The sequence below is a fragment of the Eucyclogobius newberryi genome, unplaced genomic scaffold, assembly GCF_026437365.1.
Source record: "Eucyclogobius newberryi isolate DKJ021-1_F unplaced genomic scaffold, fEucNew1.0.hap1 SCAF_12, whole genome shotgun sequence".
NCBI classification, from domain to species: Eukaryota; Metazoa; Chordata; class Actinopteri; order Gobiiformes; family Gobiidae; genus Eucyclogobius; species Eucyclogobius newberryi.
The window spans coordinates 7,218,393-7,238,092 of record NW_027315746.1 but is presented as its reverse complement, the minus strand read 5'-3'; the positions used below and the strand labels follow the sequence as shown (position 1 = coordinate 7,238,092).

The 19,700-nt window shown below is 49.5% G+C and overlaps 1 protein-coding gene across 3 annotated transcripts in view; it reads right to left on the bottom strand.

The window, feature by feature from the left end:
* The window catches only part of mtcl1 (microtubule crosslinking factor 1), a 115,616-nt gene that overhangs the window by 18,871 nt on the left and 77,045 nt on the right, over positions 1-19,700 (bottom strand). For 2 of the 3 annotated variants that reach the window (XM_072440685.1, XM_072440687.1), the window contains exons 6-9: positions 6,885-6,980; positions 4,138-4,233; positions 3,117-3,338; positions 2,284-2,463 (exon numbers count right to left, since the gene is read on the bottom strand). In XM_072440685.1, the coding sequence (XP_072296786.1) occupies positions 2,284-2,463; positions 3,117-3,338; positions 4,138-4,233; positions 6,885-6,980 (594 nt within the window). The remainder of the gene's footprint in view (positions 1-2,283; positions 2,464-3,116; positions 3,339-4,137; positions 4,234-6,884; positions 6,981-19,700) is intronic. The other variant, XM_072440686.1, reaches the window with a different exon arrangement.

The window sequence follows — 19,700 nt, the reverse complement described above, 5'->3', positions numbered from 1 at the left end:
AACACGAGCTGCTGTCGTAAACACCTCATTCTCCACCTTTAAGTTATTATGTTAGTTCACGATGGACACGGCGCACAACCAAAGTGGAGTATTGCACTGTTTAGAGCTTTTGTGGAGGGCAGGGACCTTTAATGCACAAACGTTGAACTGTAGCATTATTTGTGTGGGATCGTCTCCATAAACTTGGCGTATTATACTCGTGGCTGAATAATGCCTTTTATGTTTCATGTGGAGAGGCTCAGGAACGACATGACGTATGAGATAAGAACCATAAACCAGGTCAGCAAACTTTTCTAACCTGAGATATGCAACCTGTAAGGAATGGTTTTCTTTCTCTTATAACTGTGCCCAAGATATAATAATGCACCTGTAACAACATAGAAACTGAAGTGATCACTTTTTCAACACACAATATTCAGAATTTTAGCAGTGACTGGCTAAAGTGATGATAAATCCAGAGTTTATTGCCTTAAATAAAATGAGGGAATTAGTTGTTGAGTTGAAGTGTCATTTATCACCCTCTGCTGTTAGCAAACAAGCTAGCTTAGCGCTGCACAGTCGGAGAAACAAAAGATAATAACCTCATTAAACTAAAATAGAGTTAAGATAAATATATTTAAAAATTTGCAAGAAATATAAAAAATCTGTCCCAGAATAGCAATTTTTTAAAGTGTATAATTGTATTTCCTGTTTGTAATTGATGGCATCACATTAGGAAATTGTTTAATTATTGTTTAGGGTCATGTGTAAATCATGCATAAACTTGGGACGGTCCCTAGTGTGATGTCACTTCCTGTTATTTTCTACAGATTTTTCCGCTTTTTCTCCACAAAATGCTACTCGATCGCCGCAAAACTATAATTTACATTTACAACAGGTATAAATACAGCAAATAAATTCAAAAATTAGACCATCGTAAATACGCCCTTTAACCGCCTTATGTGTTACATCGACTGAATGGTTTCCGTAGCGACACATAAGTCAGACATACTTCCATAGACTCTAAACTTCAGTGAGACCTCGTTAGCGCTCTCATTAACACATGAACTTTCACACTTTCATCTCCGACGCACAATCCAGCTTTACAACACACACAAAGTGACACTCTTTTATCTAAATACAGGCTCTTTTTCCTCGTTCTTCCTTGTGCTTTGTGTCTCCAGAGGACGAGGCGCTGAACCTCCTCAGGCTCTGCTCTCGCCGCCACATCAGATCACACTGAGCTAATGGTGAAGCACGAGGGACGCGAGCGGCTCCAGTGCGGCCTGAAGGGGGCGCTGCACTTTCACCGCTGCATAAACATCAGCCGCAGGTCGTTCCCTTATCGTTTACCTTCAGCGCTTTGTGCCAGGTTTGCTCTGCCCGCAGTGGAAGCTACTTTAATGAGCTTAAACCAGTGTTAGCTCATCATTAGCTTCATCAGAGTCGTGTTCGAGTAAATCTGTATCGTCTTCAAAATGGTTCAAATCTGTAGCATAGGCATTTTTCACCAATAAAGACACATGGTAACGAGGTTTTTCTTAGCAATTGTAAATTATGTTTCCGCCCCAGAAAGTGAGTTGTAAAAGCAGAATTTTGTATTTAAAAAAAGGGGGGGAAAAAAGAGGAAAATGTTATAAAAAAAAAATCAGACCTCCTCCAAGAAAATACAACATAAATACAAAAATATACAAAAAATGAATAAATAGATCAGACATGTATATATGTGTGTATTCATTTAAAAACATCTGATTTAAAATCTACTGATGATAGAAAAGGTTTGTGAGAGCCGTATTATTTCAGCCCAGCTTTAAGCCATTTTTAATCAATATTGCTATTATTATAATATTGTATTAAACACCTGCATCTTTTCTTTTGGTCGATGTTTATTGCACACTGCCCCTGGATAAATAAATACCATACCTGTAATTGAATAAATGCAAGCTAGATCAGTGTTAATGACACACTGTGGAACATTCAAAGCACCAGAAACAGTCCATAGTGCAAGTCAAAAACTGGCCTTTATTTAAGCATTTTAAGCGTGTTACGATGCTAAACGTGACTCCAACATAAAACTAAATACTGTGACATTGCCCCTTAAACTGTGGCTAAACCAAGTCCACCTTTAACTGGTCTTTTACTGTTCTATGTAATATTTTGTGATTTATTTCTGTGTTACTCGCCAAGGGACAGATAAATAAGGAAAGAATAAAGGAAAGAAAGAAAATTGCATTAAAACAAGAAACATCACCACTGCTTTTAGACAAACTTTGTGGCCCACTTTTACAATGGCAGTGTCTTTACCTGTCTCTGATGCTGCATGTGTCTGTCGGGTGACGGGAGGGCCACAGGGGGCGCCGTCTCCGGGACGTCCCCCGAGCTCTGGGCCAAACTCAGCCCGTCGTCTCGCTCGGCGTCTCGCTCGGCGTCGCCCTCCGTCTGCTCCGTCATGCCCAGCTCCGAGATTCCCTCCAGCCTCTCGAACTGCAACAACGACAACGAGGACGAGACGGGAACGTTTCATTGTGTCGTTTCTTCCAGAATAACGCAGTCAAAAGCGATGACGACGAGAGTATTAGTAGTAGTGGTTTTGTAGCAGCAACAAAGACAGAGGAAACTACATAGACTGTGATCCTTTGCTCCACTTGAGTGCACCAACGCAGAGACATGACTGTACTTTTATATACTGTTGTACCTTTGGAGGTTTGACAGTAAATATTTATACGAGGCGCATCTGGGAACTTCAGGATGGAGTGTTGTTGACGGTCGGAGGGGAGAGGAATTTCTAACTACCGTGAATGAAGCTAAATGCTACTCTAGGTGTGTTTGTGTTCTTTAAGGGGAAATAACACAAGGACGATCAATATTGTAACGGTTGAGTTTTTTACTTTCATCCACAAACAGTTGTACTACACGGCGAGCTCAGCTATATTGGATTTTCTAACTCGATTCTGAAATTTTGCGCCGTTTCCAAGTAGGAATTCTGAGTCGGGAGGATGCCCCAGTTTTAATTTGCAGAACTTGGAAAAGCCGACCTCTGAGGATGACTAAAACACACTATTTACACAACAAATGCTTCTCTCCGTGGCGATATACAGTTACATATCGAATGAATAGACTCCGGTCTGGTGTCTGACCTCTGGCTGAGTGGCGCCCTCTGCTGGCTCCTCCCGGTGTCTGCTCCTCCACTGGCCGAGCGTGGCCCTGAGCTTCATGTACAGGATGATGGTGTTCCTCCTGAAGAGCCGGAGCTCCTGGTGCAGGGCCGATCTCTCCTGAGGCCAGCCCGAGTCGTGGGTCTGGAGCCCGGGCAGCTGCAGAGCGCCGCGCTGGGCCTCGGCGCTCTGCAGGCGCTCGTCCTCCTGGCAACAGACAAAACACGTCTTACGCTTCGGTGAAACACATCGGCGAGTGCACATGGGCTTTTGAAGTCTGGACGCCGTCACTCATCTGACAAGTTTTGATCATTTCGCTGTTGTTACGGCTTTCAAAATGTATTATAGAAGTTTTTAGCTAGCTACAAACTGCTAACAGATGAAGTCCTGGTGCCCTTCGCTGGAACTTTATTTATTTAGTTCCGGAGGTATATTTCGGATACATAATTAAAGGAACCACGAATGCTAAGGACTTCAGAGCAGTTTAAAACACCTTCTGGGCCCTACGCTGAAGCTTTATGTCACCAGAAAGACTCGTTTCACGCGGTTACTTGTCCGTTACAGCTACAACTACACTTGGATTCTACATTCTTTCGTCCTTCAATGCCACTGTCAGGAGCAGAAGTCACTGCAGCGCCCGGACACCCAGCGCCAGATCTTTTGGCTGGGTCAGGACTGTCGTAGCTGCAGGATATTTACCGACGGTGCATGTTTTGAGTTGACGGGGGAAACCTGAGCCCGAAGGAAACTCGCTCAGACAGAAACAGAAAGGCCCAGTCGAACCCAGTCGAACCCAGTCGAAACCAGTTGAACCCAGTCGAACCCAGTCAAACCCAGTCGAACCCAGTCGAACCCAGTCGAACTCAGTCGAACCCTTCTGCGAGGCGAGTGCGCTGCCCACTCAGCCTCTGATCTCACCCAACCACACAAGCCATGCGCACGGTATAACATGCAATCATCTCCTCCTGAATAATGCCTAATATAGGACTTTGGTCTGCCGTACCTGTGTGAGAGCGAGCGTCATCTCCTCTGAGCTGGACTTGAGTTTTCGCTCTGGGTCCAGTCTGAAGTGAACGTCGGAGACCGAAGAGTCCCGGATCTGAACCCAAAAAACACGCGAGTCTAGTCAAAGCAATTGTGGATTTTGAAGCTCGACAGCCTCAGCCTAGACCCATCGAAAAATGGGAAAAATAAGACATTCAAGAGTTTAAAGGCTTGGCAGACGATAGCGTGTTGACTAATATCCATAACGCTGTGGTTTTCAGTCATTTAAAACTTTTGGAGAGATGTTTTAATATCTTGGCGGTTTATAAAGGTTCGGAAACAGGTAATTAAGTATTAAAGTTATAGTTCATGAGGTCATTAATAGGCAAATTCTGTAGAGCAATAGCCCCAAGCTAGGTTTCAAACTTGCATTCTCCATCCATCCATCCATTTTCTACCGCTTGTTCCCTTTCGGGGTCGCGGGTGACTGGAGCCTATCCCAGTAACTTCAGGCCTTAGGCGGGGTACATCCTGGACAGTGGCCAACTTGTCGCAGGGCCAACACAGAGACACAGACATTACAGACAGTTCACTCTCACATTCATTCACTAGGGCCAATTTAGTCACCAATTTTTACCTAACACATGCATGTCTTTAGACGGGAGGAAGCCGGAGAACCCGGAGAGAACCCACGGTAACACGGGGAGAACATGCAGACTCCACCCAGAGAGATCATGTGATGTTGGTCTGGTCCAGGAATCGAACCCATGATCTCCTTCTTGGGAGGCAAGAGCGCTAACCGCCTTTGCCACCGTGCACCCCTTGCATTATCATTTATTTTATTATTTGGAATGTCTTTGGGGGGAAATAATGGGAAATTTACTTCCAGAACCTTGTGGCACATCAAAATGACAAAATAAAACAAGGGAGTTCTACAAATAATTGAACAGAACGTTTAAATTGAAGATACTCATATATTTTTCTTTGTGTTCCAAAATCACCAAATCAGAGAAAAGAACCCTTTGACTTTATACCTCATTAGCTCGTTGCTATAATGGCTAAGCTCTTGACCTAAAACAAAACATCTGCTTTTAATGAGATCTGGTCTTGAACTGTCAAATTTGTCCTGACCTGGAGGCACCTCTTAAACCCCAAAGGTCACAGCTAATCCTGGAACATACAAACTGTTTCCTCCATTCATCCGTTCATTCATTCCACCAGAGCAGAAATAAGCACAAATACGATCTGCCAATGCCGTAATAACTGTGTCATTATTATGTAACAGCTGTAGTCAGGGATTTCTCTTTGGACACAAGGGATCATGACACAGCGATTATGAATGTGGGATTATCGTGAGAGAGGATTGGATAAATTGCTGATTCACTGCAGGATTTAGCCGATGACAAACGGGCCTCTTTGTGCGTTTAATTTGATTTTCGGAGTTGAGGATTGGGAAAGTAAGAAACGCGGAGCTAAAACGCATGACAACTACGACGACTTTAACCTGTACAATCAATAAACCACATCGTCTTGAGACTGTTAGGTTAAGAATAGTCATGTGTTTCTGCAGTGCACAGGGCCGTCAACCGAAGTTTGTGGGCCTCGGACCAAAGCCTCGTATGGGCCCCCCTCAAGAGAGAGTCGTGACCTGAGTAACACACATTCTGATGTCGTTCGGACTTGAAATGAGTCGTATTTAAGGTCAAATCATCCCAGGGACTGCAGATCGAAAGTAGCAGTAGCTAAATCTGGTGCAGATCATCTTATCTCTTGAAGATTAATGATTTTGTACAAAAAAATGCAAAATGTTGAATGATTCTCTTCATCCTCATGTCGTCAGTTTCAACAAAACTGAGGCATTAGGTGCTTATACCGTATTTTCCGGACTATACTTTTCTCATACTCCGGAGCGACTTATTTGTGACATTATTAAAACATTATTATATAATTTGGTCTATCATTTTCACACTGGCAACTGCATACTGATGCTTTGGTAAACTTGTTAGCATGTTAGCTTTATGCTATAGTTATCTGAATAACTGTTCATATGTTACGTTAACATACCAGACACTTACCACAGTTCTGTCTGTGCCTCATGTAGCTGAAGGTGTTAGCGTTAGTATACGTCATGTAGCTGAAGGTGTTAGCGTTAGCATACGTCATGTAGCTGAAGGTGTTAGCGTTAGCATACGTCATGTAGCTGAAGGTGTTAGCGTTAGCATACATACACCTATTCACCATGTTATGTTATTATTTTAAACTGCATTTTGAGATGAAATGTCTGTTGTTGGTCTTGGAATTGATCAAATAAATTTCCCCCAAAAATGCGACTTATACTTATACTCCAGTGCGACTTATATATGTTTTTATCTTCTCTATTGTGCATTTTTTGGCGAGTGCGACTTATACTCCGGAGCGACTGACTGCAGCGCTGTATCGTCACAGAAAATAAAAGATTCACGCTGAGAAAGATTTGATTTAAAGCTAAATGCGAGTGAAAGTTAAATGTGGAGAATTTCGTGAATGGAGAATGGAGCCAATCAGAGCGCTCCTGCTGTGGAGATGAACAGCCCCCCAAACCTCGCCCTCACACCTCCGAGGTCCTACGACATTATGACCCGTTTGGACTCGTGAAAGATCCTTAGAACCCTTGAGCCCCGGACAGCAGACCCCTTTGCCCCGCCCACTGACCACACCCCTGTACATACAGTTCAGTAAAGTTCAACCTTCAGGAACAGCAGATGATGTGAAAGATACAACACTAACCTCTGCTCTTAAGGCCAGCGCCCAGTGGTATTTAGAGAGTCCCGGAACGCAGCGCTCCTGAGCTAGACGCCACTCCAGCTCGTCCCTCGAACAGGACTGTGGTGGGGGGGGAGGGGGGTGTGGAGGGGAGACGGGAGGTCCAGGAGGCGGTGGTGGACATGTATGAAGTGAACAAACACAGAAGACAAACTGGTGAAGGAGGAGAGTGTGGTCGGACGGGAACAAATGACAACTGGACACAGAGAATGTGGAGGCTGGAGGCTAAAGGCTAAAGGCTAAAGGCTGCACAATAGACAACAGAAGACAAATGTACTCAAAGGTTTAGTCATATTTCAGATTGTATGTTGGATGTTTACTTTATTCACATGTGGTCGTCTTATAGTGTTGTCAAGAAATATTATACATTTAAAGCGATATTAATATTAAGAAATAGGCTTGAAACTCGATGTATAGAGTTTGAAAACGCAATGATAATGGAAAAATACTCAAAATAATAGTATTTTTTTAACTATATGCCTTATACTAGTTCTGATGAAGCTTAAGATCATTGTAAAAGTGATCAGAAATGGTCAAATGTGATTTTATTTTTTTATTTTTCTAACTTAGTATTTACTTTTGATACTATTTACCTTCAGGAAGAAGTTCTGGCTCTTAAGAGGGACTTAAAAATAAATGTTGTAACAGCTCATTCTTAAAATATATGTTTTTTAAATTAAAAAAATAATTTAAAAAATTGCCTATTTTTAGAGCAAATAAATAAGCGCAATTACTGCATGTCTAACTCTGGTCTTTGGGCCTTTACCAATCCTTAGAGAACCGCACATTTAGAGGTTATAAGGACAAGGCACGATGACATTATGCAGATGTGCTCGAGTGTTGAACCACAGTCCTTCTGGTTAGTGGGCAAGCACCTCTTCAAAACCAAACGTTATAGGCCAAATTGATGGAAGGTGTTAGTGAGAGTGTCAAAAATTATATGTGTATTTCCACATGCTGAACACCCCAATTGACAAGCAAAAAAAAAAAAAGCATTTAGGAATAAATAAATCAAACCCAGGCCTGAACCTGAGTTATGTCAGTTTCCGTTATTTACACTAAATGATAAATATTGTGCAGCCTCGAGATGCAAAAACAAACTGTGATTCTACAGAAGAAAGAAAAGCGCAAACAAAAAGACCAACTTAAAAACGACAGCGTATGAGACGGAGGAGAAGAGCACGAGGACCAGGATGAAGAGGAGGAGGGGCTGGAACATCTGTGCATGAAGGAGGAGCACACGGGAGGAGCACACGGGAGGAGGGAGGAGCACACGGGAGGAGGAGGAGCACACGGGAGGAGGGAGGAGCACGCGGGAGGAGGGAGGAGCACACGGGAGGAGGAGCACACGGGAGGAGGGAGGAGCACACGGGAGGAGGGAGGAGCACGCGGGAGGAGGGAGGAGCACACGGGAGGAGGAGGAGCACACGGGAGGAGGGAGGAGCACACGGGAGGAGGAGGAGCACACGGGAGGAGGGAGGAGCACACGGGAGGAGGGAGGAGCACGCGGGAGGAGGGAGGAGCACACAGGAGGAGGAGGAGCACACGGGAGGAGGGAGGAGCACGCGGGAGGAGGGAGGAGCACACGGGAGGAGGAGGAGCACACAGGAGGAGGGAGGAGCACACAGGAGGAGAACACGTGAGGAGCACATGGGAGGAGGGAGGAGCACACGGGAGGAGCACACGGGAGGAGCCCACGGGAGGAGCACATGGGAGGAGAAAACGGGAGGAGAACACGGGAGGAGCACACGGGAGGAGGGAGGAGCACATGAGAGGAGAAAACGTGAGGAGAACACGGAGGAGCACACGGGAGGAGGGAGGAGCACATGGGAGGAGAAAACGGGAGGAGAACACGGGAGGAGCACACGGGAGGAGGGAGGAGCACATGGGAGGAGAAAACGGGAGGAGAACACGGGAGGAGCACACGGGAGGAGCACACGGGAGGAGCCCATGGGAGGAGCACACGGGTGGAGAACACGGGAGGAGCACACGGGAGGAGCACACGGGAGGAGGGAGGAGCACACGGGTGGAGAACACGGGAGGAGCACACGGGAGGAGCACACAGGAGGAGCACACGGGTGGAGAACACGGGAGGAGCACACGGGAGGAGGGAGGAGCACACGGGTGGAGAACACGGGAGGAGCACACGGGAGGAGCACACAGGAGGAGGGAGGAGCACACGGGAGGAGCACACAGGAGGAGCACACGGGAGGAGCACACGGGAGGAGCACACGGGAGGAGCACACGGGAGGAGCACACAGGAGGAGGGAGGAGCACACAGGAGGAGCACACGGGAGGAGCACACGGGAGGAGCACACGGGAGGAGCACACAGGAGGAGGGAGGAACACACGGAGGAAAAACCCGGGGGAGGGGAAATGCAAAAGAGTCGGTTATGAAGCGCATGCGATGGAGGTTTAAGTCCAAAACGACAGTAAAACAGGAACCGAATGCCACAGCTCGCGCGCCAACAAGCTAACGGCTAACAAGCTAAAAGGCTAACAAGCTAACAGGCTAACAAGCTAACAGGCTAAACAGCGCAAGCCGTGCACAGCCGCGAGTGGGACAAGCAGTCAAAGCTCTGAAAAGTGCGTCCGCAGACCAAGAGATGCACGCCGTATGGTTATTTATTTGTAGTTTAGACATTCACCAAAGAGACGACACAGGCATAAACTCAGATAAAAGACGTGTTGACTTTAAATAAATCCAACGTCATATTTGATGTTTATCTACTTAAAATGGAGTAGAAAGAAGTCTGCATTAAAGGGGACTTATTATGCCTGTTTTCACCTACCCCCTATCCCCGCCCACATCCCTGTACTTAGTTGGGATTTTTTCGTCTAAACCTGAGACTCTGAGTGACACATGACGAGTTCTAAAATGTCACGGAGCCACTTTTCAAAAAACGGAGAAACGTCACTATGAAGGGGCGGGGCTTAACAGTTTTGAGCAGGAAATCAATGGAGCTGCTTCTTTTACCAAGACGTTTTACATGAATGTTGCAGTTGGAAAAATAAAATAAAATGATAATCTACTTATGTCTCAGTACTTGGATAAAAGCTTAATATGTCTCCTTTAATAAATGCAAAAAACAGTTATGGGCTTTATTGATGTATTGAGTATTGACTGCAAGAAAGTCAAAACATTTAATGATTTAAAGAGAAAAAAGAGGCATAAAATCTACTACTTTAATAAAAATGACATAATATATATTTATAGTCGACATTATGTATTTCTTTTAGTCCAGAAATAAAGCATAATCTCTTTTTGTATTGCTTTTTTTTGTATTTCTATCAATTATTGTGAAAGAAATATTAAAATCTGTCAATGTATAATCTTGTACACATTATAATGATTTGCTATCAACCAACTGAAATCACAAATGTTAACAATAGATTTTATGTATACCTTTATTTTAGGCAATATAAAACTAGATTCACAATTTGCATACCATTATTACCGTATTTTCCGGACTATAAGTTGCACCTTTTTTCATAGTTTTGGCCAGGGTGCGACTTATCATTTTATTTATACTTGTACTCCGGAGCGACTTATATGTGATATTATTTGTTATTTTCACACTTACAACTGCATTTCATACTCCAGTGCGACTTATACATGTTTATTTCTTCTCTATTATGCATTTTATGGCTGGTGCGACTTATACTCCGGTGCGACTTATAGTCCAGAAAATACGGTAAGTGCAATTAGATCTTGAGCTGAGCCTGTGTCACGTGTCATTTTCTTTGGTGAATGTAATAAAATCATGCTCAGTTGGCGGCCGCGTTGTGAGAGAAAAGCGTTAAAAAGTTTTTGTTATTTGTGGCTGAAGTTTGTGTGGTTAGTTTGAGGTCGCTCCACCCAGCTCCACCCAGCTCCACCCAGCTCCACCCAGCTCCACCCAGCTCCATCCGCACTAACAAGCACCCATCTGTCAGCCAGAAAAAAAGGAGCAGAGCACGGAGGAGATGTGAACATGAAGCAGGCTCCAGGCGGCTCTATCCTTCCATGGCAGAACACAGACTGCAGCACGAGCACCAGTCTAACCCTTCAGGAGCACCAGTCTGACCCTTCAGGAGCTCCAGTCTGACCCTTCAGGAGCTCCAGTCTGACCCTTCAGGAGCTCCAGTCTGACCCTTCAGGAGCTCCAGTCTGACCCTTCAGGAGCTCCAGTCTGACCCTTCAGGAGCTCCAGTCTGACCCTTCAGGAGCTCCAGTCTGACCCTTCAGGAGCTCTAGTCTGACCCTTCAGGAGCACCAGTCTGACCATTCAGGAGCTCCAGTCTGACCCTTCAGGAGCTCCAGTCATCTTTTCCATTTGTCTTTACGTGGATAATGTTGCTGAATAAGTCATCATGTGTATCGCTTGTAACTTGCAGCTGATTGGTCGAAAAAGATTAACATGGAAATTAGGTAACACCCCCCAGCGTCATGAGGGAGGAGCACGGAAAGACCCGAAAACTGTACCAAATGTAACGGCTTCATGTACACTTTTAAGGTGACCAACGCTGTTATCTGGAACATGGAGTGGCTTCTTCGTGACTTCAACTGGCACATTCTGCAAAAAAACGAAAATCACTAATTTGAAAAAACAAAAAAAAGCTTAAATTCTGTTTTGCGCGTATTCGTCTTGGTTTTTCATGTGGCGGGTCACATTTTTTTTAGACCGAGTGGTTTTAGTCTTTAGAGGAGCTTCATCTGGCGGTTGGTCAGACGAAGCTTCTCAGATGTGAAACTCTTCAAACGTTCTTCCAGTCGACGGAAGTTTCTTTACTTTGGTATTTGTTTAAGGACATTTAAGTGATAATTATATGTTCTTCACACCGTGTTCATTATCACTGCATCTTTAGCCTCTGCAGAGCTTTCATTTGCAGTAAGTTGCTCTGTCTCCGCCCTTTGTAACTGCGAGGAAAATCAATGTGGAACGATGTCAGAAGATTGAATTTCATATGGCTCTGAAAACAAGTTACAATATATCATGAATGATGTGACGTGGCCCTAATAGTGGGGCCAGGTCTCTGGTTTAGTCTTTTAAACAATACGCCTGTAAAAATGATTAAAAATGATTTCACGATAGCCACGTTTCGACTGGCCCTGGCGCTCTGGACTGATTCACTCTGGAGCGGTTCTGAATGAAGCGCCGTGAGACGAGGCTAAAGCTAGCAACAACGTTTGTTTCTGCATTTGTTTTGCTTCTCTTGGGTTTGGATATTTTTTGATGCATTTGCGCTGTGAAAAGTGAACCTTTGCTCAGCGGCGGCCAATCACCGCTCGACCCACTAGTTTTAAACCCCGCCCTCCTCCACTCCATTCAGCAGTTCAGCTCGCACAGCCCTCCTCCACTCCATTCAGCAGTTCAGCTCGCACAGCCCTCCTCCACTCCATTCAGCAGTTCAGCTCGCACAGCCCTCCTCCACTCCATTCAGCAGTTCAGCTCGCACAGCCCTCCTCCACTCCATTCAGCAGTTCAGCTCGCACAGCCCTCTTCCACTCCATTCAGCAGTTCAGCTCGCACCGCCCTCCTCCACTCCATTCAGCAGTTCAGCTCGTGCAACCCTCCTCCACTCCATTCAGCAGTTCAGCTCGCGCAGCCCTCCTCCACTCCATTCAGCAGTTCAGCTCGCGCAGCCCTCCTCCACTCCATTCAGCAGTTCAGCTCGCGCAGCCCTCCTCCACTCCATTCAGCAGTTCAGCTCGCACAGCCCTCCTCCACTCCATTCAGCAGTTCAGCTCGCACCGCCCTCCTCCACCCCATTCAGCAGTTCAGCTCGCACCGCCCTCCTCCACTCCATTCAGCAGTTCAGCTCGCACCGCCCTCCTCCACTCCATTCAGCAGTTCAGCTCGCACCGCCCTCCTCCACTCCATTCAGCAGTTCAGCTCGCACCGCCCTCCTCCACTCCATTCAGCAGTTCAGCTCGCACAGCCCTCCTCCACTCCATTCAGCAGTTCAGCTCGCACAGCCCTCCTCCACTCCATTCAGCAGTTCAGCTCGCACCGCCCTCCTCCACCCCATTCAGCAGTTCAGCTCGCACCGCCCTCCTCCACCCCATTCAGCAGTTCAGCTCGCACCGCCCTCCTCCACTCCATTCAGCAGTTCAGCTCGCACAGCCCTCCTCCACTCCATTCAGCAGTTCAGCTCGCACCGCCCTCCTCCACTCCATTCAGCAGTTCAGCTCGCACAGCCCTCCTCCACTCCATTCAGCAGTTCAGCTCGCACCGCCCTCCTCCACTCCATTCAGCAGTTCAGCTCGCACAGCCCTCCTCCACTCCATTCAGCAGTTCAGCTCGCACCGCCCTCCTCCACCCCATTCAGCAGTTCAGCTCGCACCGCCCTCCTCCACCCCATTCAGCAGTTCAGCTCGCACAGCCCTCCTCCACTCCATTCAGCAGTTCAGCTCGCACCGCCCTCCTCCACTCCATTCAGCAGTTCAGCTCGCACAGCCCTCCTCCACTCCATTCAGCAGTTCAGCTCGCACAGCCCTCCTCCACCCCATTCAGCAGTTCAGCTCGCACCGCCCTCCTCCACCCCATTCAGCAGTTCAGCTCGCACAGCCCTCCTCCACTCCATTCAGCAGTTCAGCTCGCACCGCCCTCCTCCACTCCATTCAGCAGTTCAGCTCGCACCGCCCTCCTCCACTCCATTCAGCAGTTCAGCTCGCACCGCCCTCCTCCACCCCATTCAGCAGTTCAGCTCGCACCGCCCTCCTCCACCCCATTCAGCAGTTCAGCTCGCACCGCCCTCCTCCACCCCATTCAGCAGTTCAGCTCGCACCGCCCTCCTCCACTCCATTCAGCAGTTCAGCTCGCACCGCCCTCCTCCACTCCATTCAGCAGTTCAGCTCGCACAGCCCTCCTCCACTCCATTCAGCAGTTCAGCTCGCACAGCCCTCCTCCACTCCATTCAGCAGTTCAGCTCGCACAGCCCTCCTCCACTCCATTCAGCAGTTCAGCTGGCACCGCCCTCCTCCACCCCATTCAGCAGTTCAGCTCGCACCGCCCTCCTCCACTCCATTCAGCAGTTCAGCTCGCACCGCCCTCCTCCACTCCATTCAGCAGTTCAGCTCGCACCGCCCTCCTCCACCCCATTCAGCAGTTCAGCTCGCACCGCCCTCCTCCACTCCATTCAGCAGTTCAGCTCGCACCGCCCTCCTCCACCCCATTCAGCAGTTCAGCTCGCACCGCCCTCCTCCACTCCATTCAGCAGTTCAGCTCGCACAGCCCTCCTCCACTCCATTCAGCAGTTCAGCTCCCACCGCCCTCCTCCACTCCGTTCAGCAGTTCAGCTCGCACAGCCCTCCTCCACTCCGTTCAGCAGTTCAGCTCGCACCGCCCTCCTCCACTCCGTTCAGCAGTTCAGCTCGCACCGCCCTCCTCCACTCCATTCAGCAGTTCAGCTCGCACCGCCCTCCTCCACTCCATTCAGCAGTTCAGCTCGCACCGCCCTCCTCCACCCCATTCAGCAGTTCAGCTCGCACAGCCCTCCTCCACTCCATTCAGCAGTTCAGCTCGCACCGCCCTCCTCCACTCCATTCAGCAGTTCAGCTCGCACAGCCCTCCTCCACTCCATTCAGCAGTTCAGCTCGCACCGCCCTCCTCCACTCCATTCAGCAGTTCAGCTCGCACAGCCCTCCTCCACTCCATTCAGCAGTTCAGCTCGCACCGCCCTCCTCCACCCCATTCAGCAGTTCAGCTCGCACCGCCCTCCTCCACTCCATTCAGCAGTTCAGCTCGCACAGCCCTCCTCCACTCCATTCAGCAGTTCAGCTCGCACCGCCCTCCTCCACTCCATTCAGCAGTTCAGCTCGCACCGCCCTCCTCCACTCCATTCAGCAGTTCAGCTCGCACCGCCCTCCTCCACCCCATTCAGCAGTTCAGCTCGCACCGCCCTCCTCCACTCCATTCAGCAGTTCAGCTCGCACAGCCCTCCTCCACCCCATTCAGCAGTTCAGCTCGCACCGCCCTCCTCCACTCCATTCAGCAGTTCAGCTCGCACCGCCCTCCTCCACCCCATTCAGCAGTTCAGCTCGCACCGCCCTCCTCCACTCCATTCAGCAGTTCAGCTCGCACAGCCCTCCTCCACTCCATTCAGCAGTTCAGCTCGCACCGCCCTCCTCCACTCCATTCAGCAGTTCAGCTCGCACCGCCCTCCTCCACCCCATTCAGCAGTTCAGCTCGCACCGCCCTCCTCCACCCCATTCAGCAGTTCAGCTCGCACCGCCCTCCTCCACTCCATTCAGCAGTTCAGCTCGCACCGCCCTCCTCCACCCCATTCAGCAGTTCAGCTCGCACCGCCCTCCTCCACCCCATTCAGCAGTTCAGCTCGCACCGCCCTCCTCCACTCCATTCAGCAGTTCAGCTCGCACCGCCCTCCTCCACTCCATTCAGCAGTTCAGCTCGCACCGCCCTCCTCCACTCCATTCAGCAGTTCAGCTCGCACCGCCCTCCTCCACTCCATTCAGCAGTTCAGCTCGCACCGCCCTCCTCCACTCCATTCAGCAGTTCAGCTCGCACCGCCCTCCTCCACTCCATTCAGCAGTTCAGCTCGCACCGCCCTCCTCCACTCCATTCAGCAGTTCAGCTCGCACCGCCCTCCTCCACTCCATTCAGCAGTTCAGCTCGCACCGCCCTCCTCCACTCCATTCAGCAGTTCAGCTCGCACAGCCCTCCTCCACCCCATTCAGCAGTTCAGCTCGCACCGCCCTCCTCAACCCCATTCAGCAGTTCAGCTCGCACCGCCCTCCTCCACTCCATTCAGCAGTTCAGCTCGCACAGCCCTCCTCCACCCCATTCAGCAGTTCAGCTCGCACCGCCCTCCTCAACCCCATTCAGCAGTTCAGCTCGCACCGCCCTCCTCCACTCCATTCAGCAGTTCAGCTCGCACAGCCCTCCTCCACCCCATTCAGCAGTTCAGCTCGCACCGCCCTCCTCAACCCCATTCAGCAGTTCAGCTCGCACCGCCCTCCTCCACTCCATTCAGCAGATCAGCTCGCACCGCCCTCCTCCACTCCATTCAGCAGTTCAGCTCGCACCGCCCTCCTCCACTCCATTCAGCAGTTCAGCTCGCACCGCCCTCCTCCACTCCATTCAGCAGTTCAGCTCGCACCGCCCTCCTCCACTCCATTCAGCAGTTCAGCTCGCACCGCCCTCCTCCACTCCATTCAGCAGTTCAGCTCGCACCGCCCTCCTCCACTCCATTCAGCAGTTCAGCTCGCACCGCCCTCCTCCACTCCATTCAGCAGTTCAGCTCGCACCGCCCTCCTCCACTCCATTCAGCAGTTCAGCTCGCACAGCCCTCCTCCACCCCATTCAGCAGTTCAGCTCGCACCGCCCTCCTCCACCCCATTCAGCAGTTCAGCTCGCACCGCCCTCCTCCACTCCATTCAGCAGTTCAGCTCGCACCGCCCTCCTCCACCCCATTCAGCAGTTCAGCTCGCACCGCCCTCCTCCACTCCATTCAGCAGTTCAGCTCGCACAGCCCTCCTCCACCCCATTCAGCAGTTCAGCTCGCACCGCCCTCCTCCACTCCATTCAGCAGTTCAGCTCGCACCGCCCTCCTCCACTCCATTCAGCAGTTCAGCTCGCACCGCCCTCCTCCACTCCATTCAGCAGTTCAGCTCGCACTGCCCTCCTCCACCCCATTCAGCAGTTCAGCTCGCACCGCCCTCCTCCACTCCATTCAGCAGTTCAGCTCGCACCGCCCTCCTCCACTCCATTCAGCAGTTCAGCTCGCACCGCCCTCCTCCACCCCATTCAGCAGTTCAGCTCGCACCGCCCTCCTCCACTCCATTCAGCAGTTCAGCTCGCACAGCCCTCCTCCACCCCATTCAGCAGTTCAGCTCGCACCGCCCTCCTCCACTCCATTCAGCAGTTCAGCTCGCACCGCCCTCCTCCACTCCATTCAGCAGTTCAGCTCGCACAGCCCTCCTCCACTCCATTCAGCAGTTCAGCTCGCACCGCCCTCCTCCACTCCATTCAGCAGTTCAGCTCGCACCGCCCTCCTCCACCCCATTCAGCAGTTCAGCTCGCACCGCCCTCCTCCACTCCATTCAGCAGTTCAGCTCGCACAGCCCTCCTCCACCCCATTCAGCAGTTCAGCTCGCACCGCCCTCCTCCACTCCATTCAGCAGTTCAGCTCGCACTGCCCTCCTCCACCCCATTCAGCAGTTCAGCTCGCACCGCCCTCCTCCACCCCATTCAGCAGTTCAGCTCGCACCGCCCTCCTCCACCCCATTCAGCAGTTCAGCTCGCACCGCCCTCCTCCACTCCATTCAGCAGTTCAGCTCGCACAGCCCTCCTCCACCCCATTCAGCAGTTCAGCTCGCACAGCCCTCCTCCACTCCATTCAGCAGTTCAGCTCGCACCGCCCTCCTCCACCCCATTCAGCAGTTCAGCTCGCACCGCCCTCCTCCACTCCATTCAGCAGTTCAGCTCGCACCGCCCTCCTCCACTCCATTCAGCAGTTCAGCTCGCACAACCCTCCTCCACCCCATTCAGCAGTTCAGCTCGCACCGCCCTCCTCCACTCCATTCAGCAGTTCAGCTCGCACCGCCCTCCTCCACTCCATTCAGCAGTTCAGCTCGCACCGCCCTCCTCCACTCCATTCAGCAGTTCAGCTCGCACCGCCCTCCTCCACCCCATTCAGCAGTTCAGCTCGCACAGCCCTCCTCCACCCCATTCAGCAGTTCAGCTCGCACCGCCCTCCTCCACCCCATTCAGCAGTTCAGCTCGCACCGCCCTCCTCCACTCCATTCAGCAGTTCAGCTCGCACTGCCCTCCTCCACCCCATTCAGCAGTTCAGCTCGCACCGCCCTCCTCCACCCCATTCAGCAGTTCAGCTCGCACCGCCCTCCTCCACTCCATTCAGCAGTTCAGCTCGCACTGCCCTCCTCCACTCCATTCAGCAGTTCAGCTCGCACTGCCCTCCTCCACTCCATTCAGCAGTTCAGCTCGCACCGCCCTCCTCCACTCCATTCAGCAGTTCAGCTCGCACTGCCCTCCTCCACTCCATTCAGCAGTTCAGCTCGCACCGCCCTCCTCCACCCCCAGCACCCCCTTTACAGAGTTTAATTTTTCTTTCAGTGTCTTGGCTCCGAGGTGAAGATCCTTGTCATATCCTGCTCTGCACATCGCTCATCGCTCATCGCTCCCTCCCGGGGTCTACGCGACAAACCTATACATCAACGATGATATATATACATAGTACATTTTAATATATCCGTGTTAATTACGTATCATTCATCATGTATTGGATATTCATTTGAGTTTGTCCAGGTTGAAGAGCGTCATACACGGCGTCTGTCTGTCTGTACTTCTGCTTCGTCTTATCTGCTTGTCGTTCCCTTTTCCACCCGAGTCTCTCTCGCTCCCTCTCTCTCTCTCTGTCTCTCTCTGTCTCTCCCTCTGTCTCTCTCTGTCTCTCTCTGTCTCTCTCTGTCTCTCTCTGTCTCTCTCTGTCTCTACGTTCTTATCTCGTCCAGCGCCAAAGCATTTCGCGAGCCGAAAGAGAGTCGGACCTCTCTGGAAAGCTAGTGCCACTTTGGATTGCTTAAACGGACCGGTACAATTGACTGATAACAGAGTGAACGGAGACGCTTTCGGACCGTTCCAACCAGTCGAAACGTACACATTCTAACACGAAGTTGAGCCATGTGGAAGAAGCTGCCAACAAACAACCACTACTACTACTACTACTTCTACTACTACTATTATTACTACTTCTACTACTAGGCTTCCCACACTCACACTCCACCCATTGAACTCTCAGCACAGCAGCAGCAGCAGCAGCAGACAGTGAGGGCGGTGCAGATGTGGAGATGCAGATGTGGATGCGATGGCGGTCGGTCGCTGGTGGGCGTGGGCGGGCGGGGGGGGGGGGGGGGGGGGGGGGGGGTGAGGGGTGTGAAAGGGGGAAGTGCGTGTGAAAGGGGGAAGTGCCCGAGGGTGGAGCTGGGTGGCATTTTGGTGGAGCTGTGTGACCCTAAAACCGGCTGTGCATGGGATGCGTGTTCGGCTACAGTTGAGCTACGATTGGTCAGTTAAGCAAACAGGAAATAGAATTAACACGAAGTTTGGTTTAGACTGATGCTTAAAGGGTTTGGACCCCGTTGACAATGATAATACACATAATCATAATATATTTAAACAGTACAAACGTTCAAAAGAAACAAGTAAGAAAGGCTGAATATAAAATCTAATTCAATAGACAATATAAGTCATAATAATTGAGTATATTTTTATTGTCTTAAAAGAAGATTTGCCAAAGAAACAAGTTCTCTCAAGTTCCCTTATTTCGAGTGGGAAAATCTTATTCTAAGACAGTCAAAATACTACTTAATTCAAGCACTTATTCAATTATTATCTCGTTTGCTTTCTTGAAAAAAAGTAAAAGAAAAATATAAGCATTTTCCTACTTAAAGTTTCTTAATTAAAAAACATAATTGCCCATAAAGAAGAATCAACACAAAAGCTAAAGCCAAAAACTGTTGGGAAACTGTGTAAATTGTAAATATAAACGTAGATATGCTTCCTTCAACTGAAAATATATAAATGAAAAAGAAAATTACCTCTGCTGAAGTTAAACATAAAGTCAAGAAGACATTAACATTACAATTACAGAAAATCACCATATGAACATGTTTCAAAATGAGAGGAATTTTCATTGGAATAAAAAAAATGTATTATAAAGGCATAAGCATATATATTTTTGATAGATTTTCAAACATATTGCCCACTTCCTTAAAAAAACAACAACACTTTCTTTATTTTGGGGCGTGTTCTTTTA